At 29.8% G+C, this 15,936-nt stretch overlaps 1 protein-coding gene across 1 annotated transcript; it reads left to right on the top strand.

The window, feature by feature from the left end:
• The first annotated feature begins 1,765 nt into the window (after positions 1 to 1,765).
• On the top strand, positions 1,766 to 15,540 carry LOC112690956 (serine/threonine-protein kinase MAK-like). Its single transcript, XM_025565066.1, has 9 exons — positions 1,766 to 2,156; positions 3,856 to 3,910; positions 3,970 to 4,137; positions 5,396 to 5,734; positions 12,568 to 12,743; positions 13,735 to 13,884; positions 14,037 to 14,219; positions 15,300 to 15,422; positions 15,501 to 15,540. The coding sequence occupies exons 1-9, from the start codon at positions 2,056 to 2,058 to the stop codon at positions 15,511 to 15,513; spliced, it is 1,308 nt and encodes a 435-aa protein (XP_025420851.1). The 5' UTR covers positions 1,766 to 2,055; the 3' UTR covers positions 15,514 to 15,540.
• The last annotated feature ends 396 nt before the right edge of the window (positions 15,541 to 15,936 follow it).

The raw sequence follows: 15,936 nt of genomic DNA, 5'->3' as shown, positions 1-15,936 counted from the left end.
CGTGCAATAAAAATGAGTTGGTGCGGGAGTGGAGGTATATGCGATAGAACGTTCTAGAAGAACGAAAATAGTTCATTATCGCATATACCTGGATATCGCGACGGTGTGGCGACAACAAGCGTGTATTTTAGACACATTATATGTATAAAGTTATAACTTGTTGGTTAGTTTTAGTTCACTATTTAAACATGGAAGAATTTTTAATTCAATTAAATCATAAAAATAAAAACTGCGCAAAGACGTCCATGTGAAACGGGCCTAATGGTGACTTATAATTACACGCGTTGGCATCAACGGTTCATCTGACATTGAGATGATGGTAAGTCCACCTGATTCTTCCGCGGCTTCTGAATAGCCCTCAGGACTAAATACGACTAAACATGTAGTCCGTTAGTCGTCATCAAATCCAGATATTCACCTGCTGCTGCATACGCGCTAATAGAAAAACAGATCAATGAACTAAAAATCAGTGTTCAATACTCCGTCGAAAAAGTCACTCATTTTTGATAGTTAATTAGTAATTAATAATTACCATTAAAATGTTTATAGGCTAAAATAATAATTTTGTGCTGATACAAAACACGAAAAGTTGTTCATAGGGAAAAAAACCGATCACAGTCCTTGCTTCATTAAAAAACTTCAATTGACTTGTACATCATCACGATACGGTTGAATGAAGATGTGCACTTACAACGATTTCATTACAATGCAATAGCGTTTTCGGATTAGATGTTTCGTCATGTGCTCTTGTATATCTTGATTTTTTTGTGGTCACACACAACTCGTATATATGCAAGCGGCCGTAAATAATATGATCCGGCTCATACGTACATTGATTACAGATTGATTAGTACACAGCCAAACTTCATATTAAATATTTATCTACATTCGCATCGGATGTGTTGATTTTTAATTTGGTTTATTTTTCTTCACGTCACTATTGGACAGCGACATACTGACCAGTGAGTTATTAGCATTTGTAATAACAGTAGCTTTACGCTAAAGTGTTCTACATGTATTATAATATATGGTATAAATACATAGTATACTATACCATACTTACACGTGCGCACACGTACTCTGTGGTGTATTTACGTGCAGGCACGTACCTATAACGGCATGTTTAAGGCGTGGATAATTTGAATAGGACATTAGATTATAACTATCACAGGAAATCTATTTTTAATTGCATGAAAGTACCATAATATTATCAACTCTCGGCGGCCGTTGGTTCCATGAATATTTTATTGACAGTTGTTTCACAGACCTTTCTGTGAGAAATATTTTGATTCATATTTTGTTTTACCGATGAACGACTTAATTACCCGTTTAATAAATAAATAAAATATTAAAAACGAAATAAATCAAAGCCGAGGTTTGCTATGGCTGACTCAAATTTATTTATAAATACAAAATACGTATTTTTCACTGGTAACCATATGAACACACCCCTGCACGTATAGCATGTGGTATCATACGGAAGTGGAAGTTGACTGACTTATATTCATTATACAAACGAGGGCGGATCACGTAGTGCGCGCGTCTACAAACGTGTTTATAGGTCAACCGCATAAATAAATACCACCGCAGTGGTCGTGTTATTGCGATGGACTTACGAAACCGATGATGTTATTGTTTTTAATTTTACGCATTCGTATCGATTGTGTCTGGTTATGGCTCTTGGTGCGCGTGTAGCGTCCACACGACTATAGGTCTTGTGGTTGTACAAATCTGTATCCTAGCAACAATATTTTGCGTACACTCGTACCGGGGTGCAGGTGGTTGGTTCGTGAGCAGCAGAACAGTCCGTTCGTGAATGCATCGAACCTGCCGCACAGTACTGCAGTACGATCCGTCTGTGCGTCGCAAATCGATATCGCATTTTTACGTCTTCCCTTCGTTTCTTTTTCCGATCGTGTAACTCTTGCGAAGTCTTTGCGCGTTTCTCTTGTTTTTGTCCTCGTGATCGCGGAGTCGCGGAAGTATCGCGCACATACGCTTACGTCGAGCGTGTTCGTTATGAAGGGATAACAGCAAGGATAACAACAGACCAATATGAACAGATACATGACGTTGAATCAGCTCGGGGACGGCACGTACGGGTCCGTCGTGTTGGGACAAAACATTGACACCGGAGAAAAAGTCGCCATTAAAAGGTACACTCGGATGAAATTATTGCACTCGGTGCGGCCACATCCCATGGTATTCCGGTTAACGCACAGTATTGTCCAAACACGTTATCCCAGGGACAATACTAATTTTTTTTCTGATTTTTCGTGTCATTTCGTGGTAGGGAAACATTGTATCCATAAGTTATATCGTATTTTCATTCGTTGACCGGCTCGAATAACATTTTAATTTTTCATTGCAAATCACCCATTTCACGAAACAAGTCGTTATGGACATTTCAAACTATCACAAATTGGTTTCATAGTATCAGCTATTGTAATTGTTCAAAACACCTAAAGCTTATAATAGTTATTGTAATAAATCGGTATAAATAGTAAAACGTTTTTAACAACAGAAGGCTATATTAGGTAAACCAGCATTCATTCGTCACTGTGATAGTAATATCACCGCACAAATGTGTAAACAAACCCATCAATGGAAACCCACCAAACAAATATAATTTAGTTCATACTAATGTGCCATAATGCTGAACCATCTTGTAACTAAATATTATAAACGGTAAGTAGTCGTTGAAGTTTAACCGTCTTCAAGGAATCCGATTCCGCCAAAGGATATTAAGAACAATAATATTATAGAAATAATACCGTAACCTATGTATAGTAGTGATGTACTATGAGGGGTTTATTCATATTATTGTCACAAGGAAAAATATGGTTGATAATTCTGTAAAAAGCGTATGTTATTTTTCAAATTTAATATACATTACATATAGATATTGCTTCATCGATATGCATATATGAGAGGAAATCCATAAAAATGTACCCTTGACATTCAAACTGTTGTTTAAACTCTATGAAGGGTTAAAAAAAGCTATTAAAAATGATTCTTCTTTTTTTTTAAATTTATATACATAAAGTGAGGTACCCTTGTCTACGACCTACACGCAATCTCTTCACTCTTTCGTAATAATTATAATATATACGAGTAATTAAACGTCGGAGAAACTAAAATAATGTTATTATGCGTAATAAACTTTTAATGTTTCATTATATTATTAAACAAAAAAAAAAATAAAAGTATTGATTTTATAATTTTTAAATAAAACATAGTACCTATCGTACCTATCGTTGTTTATTGTGCCAGCGGATGCAATGCATTCAATAAAGGTAGTGATATGTAAGAAGGGATAGTTATAAAATATATTTTTACCACTTATGTATTAAACGATATAACATTACTTAAACGTATAATATTAAATTAATGATAAAACAAGTAAAATATTATTGGACACGTGATTAATTGTTATTAGATATTATTAAATACAAATACGAAGTACAATTGACAGTATAAATAGGACTTCTACAAAATTGATAAAAATGATAAATATTAAATTTCTGAACACAAAAAAAGTAAATTTCTAGATTAACTATTAAAAGACATAATAAATATAATTATTAATTAATATTGAAATCAAATTAACAAAAATATATTATAACTAAGTATATGATATTAAAAAATATAATTTAATAATATTTGCTTTTAATGGAATTCTTATTTATACCATACAATGTGACCACGGTAAGCGGAAACACACAATAATAGTTATTGAGACGCAGACTTATTATATTTCAATATTTGTTTGACTAACTGTATTATATTACATTATAATATTAATATTAATATTTTTTAAATATCTGTATTTTTAAATATGTTTAATTTTTGTAGAATGAAAAGAAAATATTATTCTTGGGACGAAGCTATGAATCTGAGAGAAGTCAAGGTACTCGCTGCACTGACATTTAATTATCATGATTAAATATTATAATTTTTATTTTTCAGTCATTAAAAAAATTGAACCATGCAAATCTGATAAAATTGAGAGAAGTGATAAGAGAAAATGATACTCTCTACTTCGTGTTTGAATATATGAAAGAGAACCTGTACCAGCTAATGAGGAGTCAAAGCAAATTTTTCCCTGAACAATCCATTAGAAATATACTTTATCAGGTAAAATATAAATCGAACAAGTACAGCAATCTAAATGTATAAAGTATTTAAATTTAAAAAATTTAAAATCTTAACGTATAATGTTTAGTGATCGTCCGGATAAATTATTAACAACAATATTTTACATGCGGTAACTTAAAACATTCGTTGAGTAATATAATCAATATTTACGTGTACGACAACGTGAAATACGTAAAAACGTGTGCAGTCCCTGGGTCGATATAATATATAGATGATACACGGTCGTTTAACATTATTATTTTCATTTTCCTTCCATTTCGAGCGAAAAACAATAATCCGTACGCATATGAGTATTCAATTAGCGGTTTAACACGTATTGTCACACAACAATATTATAAAACCGAATAGCCGCGATCGAATCACCCATGGTCCATAAACACGGGTTCGTCTCACGCGGATTGTCGAAACGGTAAAAAGTGCGCGAACATGTTACGAGGTCGTTACGGGTAGGGCACGAAGAGGCATTTGGTCTCGCGCACATGGTGGGGTGCACACGTCGTCACCATTGGCGGATATTCGGGGGAGGGGCTTAGCCTCCCCTGATAACCACTAAGCCCCCCTCAAAAATGTTTGCCAAATTTTAAGAAATATTTTTTTTCAAATACTGAGAATATTTTCCTAATAATATTATATATATGTATATTATATATCTATACAACAGCGATTTATATCGAATTTATACAAATTGTTACAAGTAGCACTCATTTTGCCAGTTAGCTCTGCGACGTGTGAGCGTAATTGTTCAGATATGCGTAGAATTAAGACATGGATGAAAATTTTCATACTCCAAGATCGATTTATTAATCTATCTATTCTTCACGTTGAAAAAGACCTGACCAAAAGTATTGAAAGTGAAAATATTTTAAATTAATTCTCAAAATCCTCCAGAATGCTGGTTTTGAAATAAAATATCCGTTACTGTTATTACCTAATTATTGATAATTATTAATTGTCTTTTATGCATTGTATAATATTGTAGTATCAATAAAAAAATAGATTTTTTTTGGATAAAATAAAATTTAAATATAATGTTTATTTTAATTGGTAAATAATTGAACTCTAAAGGAGGTGTGGAGGCGAAGCCGCCAGTTTTTAGATTTATTTAAATAATTGAAGCCCCCCCCAACATTTTCAATGGATATCCGCTTATGGTCGTCCCGTTGGTCGGCACACGCCCGGGTCGTATCAGAAAACGCGCGTTTTACTCTAAACGTTATGCGAATCTGTTTTTGCGAAGATACTGCAAGGACTGGCGTTCATGCATAGACACGGTTTCTTCCACCGGGACATGAAGCCGGAGAATCTTCTGTGCTGCGGCCCCGAGCTAGTAAAGATTGCTGACTTCGGACTGGCCCGGGAAACCCGATCGCGTCCCCCGTACACCGACTACGTGTCCACACGGTGGTACCGAGCGCCCGAGGTGCTGTTGCACTCCATCAACTACAGCACGCCCATCGACTTGTGGGCTGTTGGCTGCATCATGGCCGAACTCTACACATTCCGGCCGTTGTTCCCGGGCACGAGCGAGATCGATCAGATATTCAAAATATGTTCAGTGCTGGGCACGCCCGATAAGGTAAGTTCCGATGTCGTAGAAATAATGTGTTCCGCTAATGAGTGTTTTTTTTTACTCCTTTCCTACCACGATCTGGTCCTCAGCGTTGTCCGTGGCCGTGCTAATGGCTTCGGAATCACAATTCTTCGTCCACTTTTGATTACTCGAAAAAATTGTGTAATCCGTAATCCTTTCACGAGAGATCTGACTTCTTTTGACGATCTGAAGTCAAAAAACTGGACAACTGTTCCCTTATCGCTGGGGCTTATTTTACAAGTACTTAATAATCACTACAGTGGTGATCACTGATAAACGATACGCAATTAGAGTCGGTTACAGCTATCTGGGAAATTATTAAATACATCTAAGAACAGAAAATTACGATTAGTTAAACCTAACGACAATATACTATTGCTGTCGTAATATTTCAATACTACAGTTAAGTATCTTACTGAATTCATAAATTGAACCACACATTTAATTAAATTTATTTCGGTTTATGGTAAATTCAAATTATAAAGGTTCTGGTCAAAAATATTTCAACTGTAGATCGTTTACTGCCGTTTTACGCTATTATTTTCGATTTATCGAAGGGACTGAAAAATATTTGTGTTTTTTTCGAATTATAAAGATTTTTTCCAGGAACCTTAGTTTTTTCGCAAAAAAAACATAGCTGATGTTTATACAACGACGAAACTCGTGAATCAGAGATTTCGATGGTATCCCTCAGAAATCTATATATTATTTAGTGGGTGGCTTGTGAGTTTTATAATTTTATTAATCGCCAAAGAATTCAAATATCAATGGTCGACGAGGAATAAAGTTCTTGAACGAATATTTCTAGAGTTTTCTCTTCAAACATTTTGAATACGCTCTCGTACCAGTGTCGTATACAGGGGGGATTTGTGGACATCGTATCAAACCCCTTGAGTCATGTTGTATCATATTATTATATTAATCATAAGTATATTCAATAAAATTTTAACCTTAACAAAATATCAAATTAAGATTAATTTATTATACGTTCTCCATTAACCTTGAATATAAACTTTTCTATCATTTAGGTTTAATAAAATTTGATATCACACGATTTTAAAATGACAATTGACTCCTGACCCCGAACAAACGTCATCTCTCCGCTATAATATCAACATACCCCACAAATTTATAACAACATTAATCATTTGTCTAATTTTTTTTTTAACAAATAAATATCATGATTTATGATTTAATACATTGACCTAGCTATAATATATATAATATATATAATACAATTAAACTCATATTTATCCATATATATAAATCATATACCATCCAATTTTTATAACTTTTAATCATGTAAACTTTACATTTCTCTACGAATGTAAAATTAATTTAACATTCTTACTTTATACCTGTACAGTAAAAGTATAAAAAATACATACATTTCCTATATTTTAATAGTTTGTGACACCCCTCCCCCCACTTTTATATTTTTTTTAGCAATACCCTCGATATCGGTGTCACGGATATAAAATTAAAGCAGTAACGTAACTAGGAGGGTTAAAAGAACCGTGCCTAGTCTACGTTAGTTGTATTTTAATGTGCATTTTGTTTTTGAACTGAACAAAAGAAGAATTATTATGGAATAAATATAATTTGTATAATAATTTTTAATTCGCATTTTTAAAATACTATACTAAATGGTTATTAAACATTCTTGTTTTATATTGTATGAAAAATGTTCGTGTTTGTTTAAAAAACATATTAATCTCCAAAAATACATCGATATAAGATATGATTTAGCGAATGAGAATGAATAATGTTTATTCATGTTTGAATACATATTTTTTTTAAATGTAGCATAATTTTGATTTAATTTATTAATTATTAACATGAAATTAAATTACTACGACGTTAACTATCAAAAACTATAATATAGTTCTTTATATAATATTATTATCCAAGAGTAAATTTTTACTATTTAGCTAAAATAATAAAATAAATAAAATAATAATAATAATAGTAATAATAAATAATAAAAAATAATAATTAATCTTTATAATTTAAATATTACATATGTACCTGGTAAAAATATTTTACACACTTATTTAAATAAAAATGAATAGATATAATAAGTAATTCTGTATTTGAACACAATACATGAAAGTTTATTCACATTTGTAAATGATGGTGTATTTACGATTATAATTTATAGGTATTATATGCTGAAATGTAATACAAATAAAATTGATATACTACTCCGAACTTTCATGCGTACATTTTGTTCTACGAGTAGTAATCATCGAATGGAGACACATAAATAGTGAGATATCGTAATTATATAAAATACAATAAAATATTCGTTAGATTATAAGATTTTTATGGTTGTGTCTAAACAAGAGTATTAAAATGAAAGTAAATTATTAATACATCTATATAATCATTATAAAAGCAATGAATTCCGTTTTCAACAAATTATAGTTTACATACAATATTTTACATCACGCAATATTCGTATCCCGTCTGTATTTTAACATGGGCTGTCTAAAAAAAATTAACAAAAATCACATTTCACACACACACACATACACCATAGAATTGTTTATTAGATATAGTATAATACTGAATACTAATATTAGTATCTTTTTTTTGTTATAGTTATTTAATAACATTATTTACTACCTAAATACTACTGTAATGATAGTATTATCAAATACATTACAATAGCTTATAATTTATATTAAGTAGCTATATATTAATACTGTAATTTGCAATTACAAATTTCTAACTTGTAATAAATTAATTGTCTTTATAATATATTATAATATATAAACATTATAATTAAAATCTTATACATATTTTATTTTTTTAATTTACTTATCTATTTTATTATTAATATTAATTTAGATTTTTGTTCATACATTCAAACGTATATTTTGCATAATTAACGAACAGAAATAAGTGTTCTAAGGGTAATTAATTATTACATAAATATATTATAATATTTTTTATATATGTTATATATAATATATATACTAATATATTACTTATTACTTATTATTATTATTAATAATATATTTATATATTAGTAATATTAGTATTATATTAGTAATGACAAATAAGTTTACATACAGGTATTTTAGTTTACAGAAAATACATTACGTGATCATATTTTAATACAAACGCAATTCTCAAATAATGAATGATAATAATTGAGCAGTTTTCGTTAACAAACCAATTCCTTCTGTAATAACACTTTTCATATTTAAACTTTGTAATTCATTTTTTTTTTTTTTTTTATTATTATAATGATTGTGTAATATACTAACAGACTGAATTATAGGTTCATGAATATATCAATGTATAATCAATGTTCACCAAATGCAATGCCGCAATCTGATTTTATGTCAATATAATATGCATGTGATTCATATACAATACTTAGCGTACATAATGTACATAGATAACAAATGCTTAATTTATACCACTAATTCAATACATTTTAGCTTACGGTTTATCTCGAATAAAATAATGCATGATTTTTTACTTTTTTCATCATTTCAATTATAGAATAAATATTATTTTTTCATTACAAGTTTAAATTCGTTAAAGTCGGTATTAATTATATTAATTACATATTGTTTGAAATATAAATTTGGAATTTCAACTATAGGACATTGCACTTAAATGTGTATTGGTAATGTTACGTATGTCTAATATTGTACTTTATCGGAAGTATCAGTCTGTAACTGACACTGACGAACCATAACGGTAATATAACTTATTATGTTATGAAATAATTAACCGACATAACTATTTTATAATTTCAACAACGAAGGATAGACCAAAATCTAAGTGTTTACACCGTAATAAAAAAAAAAAACGTAATTTGGTACATATATTTTCTCTTTCCTTTATTTGTGTATAGGTACATTAATTGTACAATTGTACATTGTATATAGATACACACACATTACACTTTTATTGAAAATTATAAGCATTGTTTATAATTTTATACGTTTACAGCTGACCCGATGTTCCTATAAATATTGAATTCGAATTACAATAATTCATAAAAAAAAATAATTATTCCAAAAACATTTTGTGTTCATTATTCTAATGCTTTACAATACACTACATTCTTAGTTTTATTTTCTGGTAAGTATATGAATAGTTTTGTTGGTATTCCGACACGGGAACAGGTGACATACAACTGGCCATGTAAAAAAACATCGATTTTCAAGATTGATGCCACAAACATTTAATAAATGCCCTTGCCACTTATTTATCGACATTGCAAATAATAGCCGCACTAAAAATTATAACCATTTGAAGTCGAATGTCGTTCGGTAATAAAGGAATCCAAGAAATTAAAACATCTTCGTCTTTGTACTTCCCTCCCAAATTTGATGACGGCGTTAATTAACTTCTTCACCAAAAGTCGGATGCTATATCCCGCAACATATTTATTACCAATCCGATTTTTCTTTGTAGATTATGAGTTGGTAATCCGGATAATTCCAGTGAATATATAAGAATATAAGAATTCCGTTGAATAGTTGACAACATCATCTTGGTTAATAGCGCAATTAATCGATTTGTACCTCATCAATTTGCCAATTATCTTATTTTGAATTAGAAAATTAATTTCGTAGACATTGACGTTTTTTGCAGCCAATATAACTCGTTCACTCAATTAAACATGATTTTTGTAATTTTGAGCAATGTTTGGAGCAACCTCGATGAGTTCGATCTTTAATTCAGTAAACTGACAAAAATTTGGTAGGGAATGTAATGTATCCAGAAGACGAGTCAACAGGCATTTTTCCATTACCAAAATCGAACATTTGTTTGGAAAAAATTTCTCCAGATTGGTCGTTCTGTAATTCAACTCTCATGTTCATATAACATTTGAGCATTTTAACGTATAATTATACAAATAATTTTCAAGTCCTGTTTAAAATGATGCTAAGTTATACGTATATAAATATATAAAGTCATAAATAATGCTTATAACTTTCATAAGGTGTATATTAACATCGTTTTAAACAGGACTTGAAAATTATTTGACGTATAAGTTATACGTATAAACCACAATTACTTATTAGGATTTCGGTTATGTTACGTAATACATCTTTAGGTATTGGATATGTGACTACCTGAAATTTAAACGCCAAAGTCCATCTTTAAGTGATATATACATATACATATACAAACCATAATTACTAATACATTAAAAAAAAACTAACTCTAACCTGTAAATACCTACCATAACACTGATAATGGCCTAAACTACCGCGAGTAGGTTAAAAAAAAAGAATGACCGTTGCAGTCGATGTTTGTAAAATAAATCAATAAAAAAATAAAAATAAACGTTATATATTATAGTATAGATTATTATTTTGTTTTGTTTACCTACGTCATGAAATAAAACAGAATAAAATATTTTTCGAACTATGATAACACGCAATTTTCTACGGTCTTAAAAGAAAATCGGGTAGTATGCTCTATATGATTTATTGTTATTTTAAAACTGCACGAGTTGTGTCTTGAATATGTACAGACTTTATACATTCGTGTTCAAAATTACTTAGCATGTTATAATGAGACGTATAATGCACAGGAAATACATGGCATATGCCGTGATGACATAAATTAGGTATACATTTAAACGTAAGGTGAAAACTTGTTTCCATGCATATGGAACTCATCGAGTACAGAAATATGTAATAAATAATAATTATTTGTAGTAATGAAACATGACATAACATAATATACGAGGTTAAAATTTTTTTAAAACACTGTCTTAATCAATTAAATACAGGGTGGGGTAGTGGGTCTGACCAATTTTAAGTTTATTATTCGAAACAAAGTTTGATTTCAAACAAACCCCACAAAAATAAATCGAGTAGCGTTAAAGCAGGAGACCAGTCAATATCACCATTGCGCGAAATCACATGATTCAGAAAATTTTTTCTAAGAACAGCCATTGAAATACACACTGTATGGCTGGTAGCAGCATCTAGTTGGAACCATGGTTCGTGATCTTTTACTTCTAATCGTTGTAATTCGGCTGACAACAAGTAGTTCAATATTTTCACATAACGTGCAGATGTTACAGTCAGTCATTATGTGATTTCGCGCAACGGTGAAATTGCTTGGTCATTATGTTCTCCTGAATTTTTTTTTGTGTGGTTTTTTTTAATGTAAAGAGTTCACTAATAAACCACACATACTATTAGATTTTAAATAAAATATTAAACAGAAAACTACAGCCATCGATGTGCATATCTTACAAAGGGTTATAGGCAATATCAAGAAACGTATGTACAAAATTAAAGTAGCCACTTAAGTAATTTAATTTTTATAAATTAAGATTTTGGTTAATAACAATTAAATATAATCATTATGTTGAATAAAACAAAATTTGAGATTCATTTATTTGTTTCTAATACTTAACCAATAAACTTAAATTAAAACTCATTAGAACCCACCACCCACGCTATATTAATGTTTTAAATTATTTGTAATTTGGAATACTATTTATATATTTTTTTACATATTAAATTACTGAATGTTTCACTTTATGTACATATTTTACATATTCTTCAGCTAATGTTTCATAAAAACTTTACCAAATTTTGATTCCAAATAAACGAAATATAATGTTAAAATAAATTAACTAATAGATCATCTACTCGTATATTAGCGAATTTTAAATTTTTTATTCAATCCTATAGTGTGATATATGTAATAAAGTATAAAGAAACGAATTTAAACGGACATTTTTACGTTAAAAAAACATGATTATAAATCATGGTATAAATTTATATTAAATTGTATTTTCCTCATTGATATTATTTTTATTACAGAAAGAATGGTTTGAAGGTTACCAGTTAGCATCAGCTATGAATTTCAAGTTTCCTCAATTTAAACGTTTAGCACTGAACACAGTTGTACCAAATGCAAGTCGTGATGGAATACATTTGATGGAACTGTTTTTAAGTTGGAATCCGATTAGAAGACCCAGCGCGCAAAGTGCCTTAAGGTATTGTTGAATACATAATATTTATAATCACTATACTTATTTATTCGTCGAGTATAAATTCTAAAGCTCCACTATCTATACGATCACGCAATAGCATACTTAAAAGCACTAATGTGGGTAATTGGTATATTATCTACTTTCTCAGAACTTTTTTTTTTAAATATTATTTTATATAATTTTATGGTTTTATCATTTATATTTTCAAAATCTTGGCAGTTTCAACTTGAGAAACTTGAAAGTTATTGTTCATTAAAGATAGTTATTCGGAAATTCTCTAATGTGTGCGTTTCTTTTTTAGAGTTGTGGTTTTAGATAAGAAAAACTCATTTTGTAAAAAAACCAACTTAAATAAAAAAAATTTATTAAAATATATTTATACTAAAATGCTTATATTTTGCAAGTTTTTTCATAACTCATGACAGAAACATACACAAAACAATACCTATTTCGGTTAATATTTTTGTCGCATTGTACAAACAAAATTATCCATTAATTTCTTAAGGTATTATATTGATCTTTTTAATGTAGCAAATTAAGCAGAAAATCTAATACACTATATAGAAAATAAGGGATTATTTCAATACTTGATAAATCGATGTACAATCTAAATGCAAATGTAAAAATATTTATAAAGATGTACGTGATAAATTACACTTAATGAGGAACATTTGTACAGTATAAAGTGTATGGTTTAGACCGTTCTTCGTCGCACGAAATTAACGTTAGTGTCGCGTATTGTAAACAATAAAACAATTACGAAAACAAATAATAATGTCGCTGTAAATATGATACGATAACGTGTATAATGTCTGTGTCACCCTGTGAATGACATTTGGTCGTTTTATTTGTATTTTAACAGTACATGATACAGACACGCACGTTTAAAATATTATTCACGTACGGGTAAAAATACGGCTAGTTATACATAATGACGTGTGTACCGTGTATTATGGATTTCAAACAAAAATTGCATACGTATACAATATTGCAGGCAACCGTACTTCCAAGTGGGACAGCAACGTCTGAATCCGGAAGCTGGAGAGATGTCCTACGCGAAGATCGGTCAACAAAAACGACAACCCGTGCAGCTGATGAAATCTCAAATATCGCTTTTACAGTCCAACAACCATAAACAGCTCAAGTCAGTATGATAAAAACACTAATGACACCTCACATATAGGTGGAATAACGATCATAAAACTGTGCGTGGGTGCACGTGCAGATATTTGTGGTCACGGTGCATCGATACGCGATGCTAAAACGCATTGTTTAGATTGTGTGTAACTTTTACAGATACGAAAACAAATGGGAAACAATGGCGGTTAAGCCGATCAACAACAAAAATAAATCATGGTACGATAACGATACGGACGTGAAGGTGCTGAGTAAAAAGAAGCTGAGCGCGAAAGAACATTACCTATCCGTGGCCAGATACGTGACAGGCAGGGCTTCCAACTTTCAAGCAACTGAGAATGAGTAAAAGATTATTATTTGTCAATAAAATTATGATATATATATATATATATATATATATATATATATATATATATATATATATATATATATGTGGGATTAATATAAAATAATAACGTAATTCGAATAGACTTAGTATATTTTAACACAACTGACAAATAACCACGAATCACAAGCTAGCCACAACGACAACACAACAACACATTCGCTCGTCACCCGTCAGTCATCGAAACATCACTGGTGTTTATCAGACCGGTCACCACATTTCCTTGGTCCGGCTTAATGTCATCAGTGATACCACCCCACATATATATATATATATAAACATTTATATGTCACGTTCACTTAGTGAAATCACTGGTTTCATGAAGTAAATGTCCACTTCAAGAAATGTGTTTGATTAGTGAAAAATACATCTTTTTTTATATTACATAAACATTTTTTCGATATTTTCATAAAATAACTATAGAAAAAATAAAAGAGGGAAAACATAAATATTAATTAATATGTTATACATATATATTAATCATATTTTTTTATATCAAACCGTAAAATGTACATAAAAATACAGATTTTGTAATATGATGTAAAAAAAATGTTTATTATATACTGCAATTATTATCTGGATTATTTAGACCAAGGTGGCTGTGGCCCACGAATCCTTTTTTTTGCCCTCTTCTATAGAAGACTATTAAAAAAAAAACAAATAACAATAAAAGTATAAAAAAATCGTTATATGATTGTATACTCTTTATGTTTTTTACTATAAAACGTAGGTATACGTGTAATGAGTAACGTCGAAAACCATGAATAAATTCAGCTCACCACGTATGTAGGTGTCATGTTTTTATAGTAGCCACAGAGAATCCGATTTCTTGTGTTGGAAAATCGTGGAAGTCATTATTAGTTAGCGATTATTGACTGGAGGATTTAATGAATAACAATATTAATTTTTTATTATTTTATTTACGGTTTTTTTTATTACGTTGAGAAATACATTAAAAATAATACCTGTAAATTAATTTATAATTTATTAATGAATTATTATTGTTGTTAATTTTATGTAAAACTGTTATTATACAGAAATATTTCGAAAAGTATGAGAAATGATACGTTTCCATCCGTAAGCAAGGTGTCTTATAGTCAAAGCGATAGAAATAGAAATGGTAAACGACAAGCAGGTGGAAAAACTGAATGGACATCGAAGTAAGTAGACTATTGTTCTTTATTTATAATTCGATAACAATAAGATGAAAAAAATAATATTTCAAAATATTATTTCAGGTACTTGGAATGAATTTTGTATTAAATTAGTTAAAATCAAAATCTGTATTTAATCAAACCAAAAAAAAAAAAATCAAAACAATTTATTTTTATATCCTCTGCCATTTACACGAATAATTCTTATAATAATATCACATATATTTTACATTAAGTTTGATTACTCGTATATTTTTGTGTAAAAAATATTTAGATTTTTCGTATAGTCATTGTAGGAATTGCAAAGATTAAAATTAATTAAGAGTAAACCGAAATTATCAAATAAATGTATAACAGTATTTTAATACATAAATAATTTAATATAAAATAAATTATTAATATTTATAACATTGCATTATGAAGTGCATACAAAACCCTACGCACTTTATACCTACATATCATATCATCAACAAACAGGGTTGCCAACTACCAAATTTAAAAAAATCGGGTTTAAATACAA

Source organism: Sipha flava, unplaced genomic scaffold, assembly GCF_003268045.1.
Source record: "Sipha flava isolate LNK unplaced genomic scaffold, YSA_version1 530_pilon_pilon, whole genome shotgun sequence".
Lineage (NCBI taxonomy): Eukaryota > Metazoa > Arthropoda > Insecta > Hemiptera > Aphididae > Sipha > Sipha flava.
Note: the sequence above shows the minus strand (reverse complement) of the source record. Positions and strands in the feature narration are given on the sequence as shown.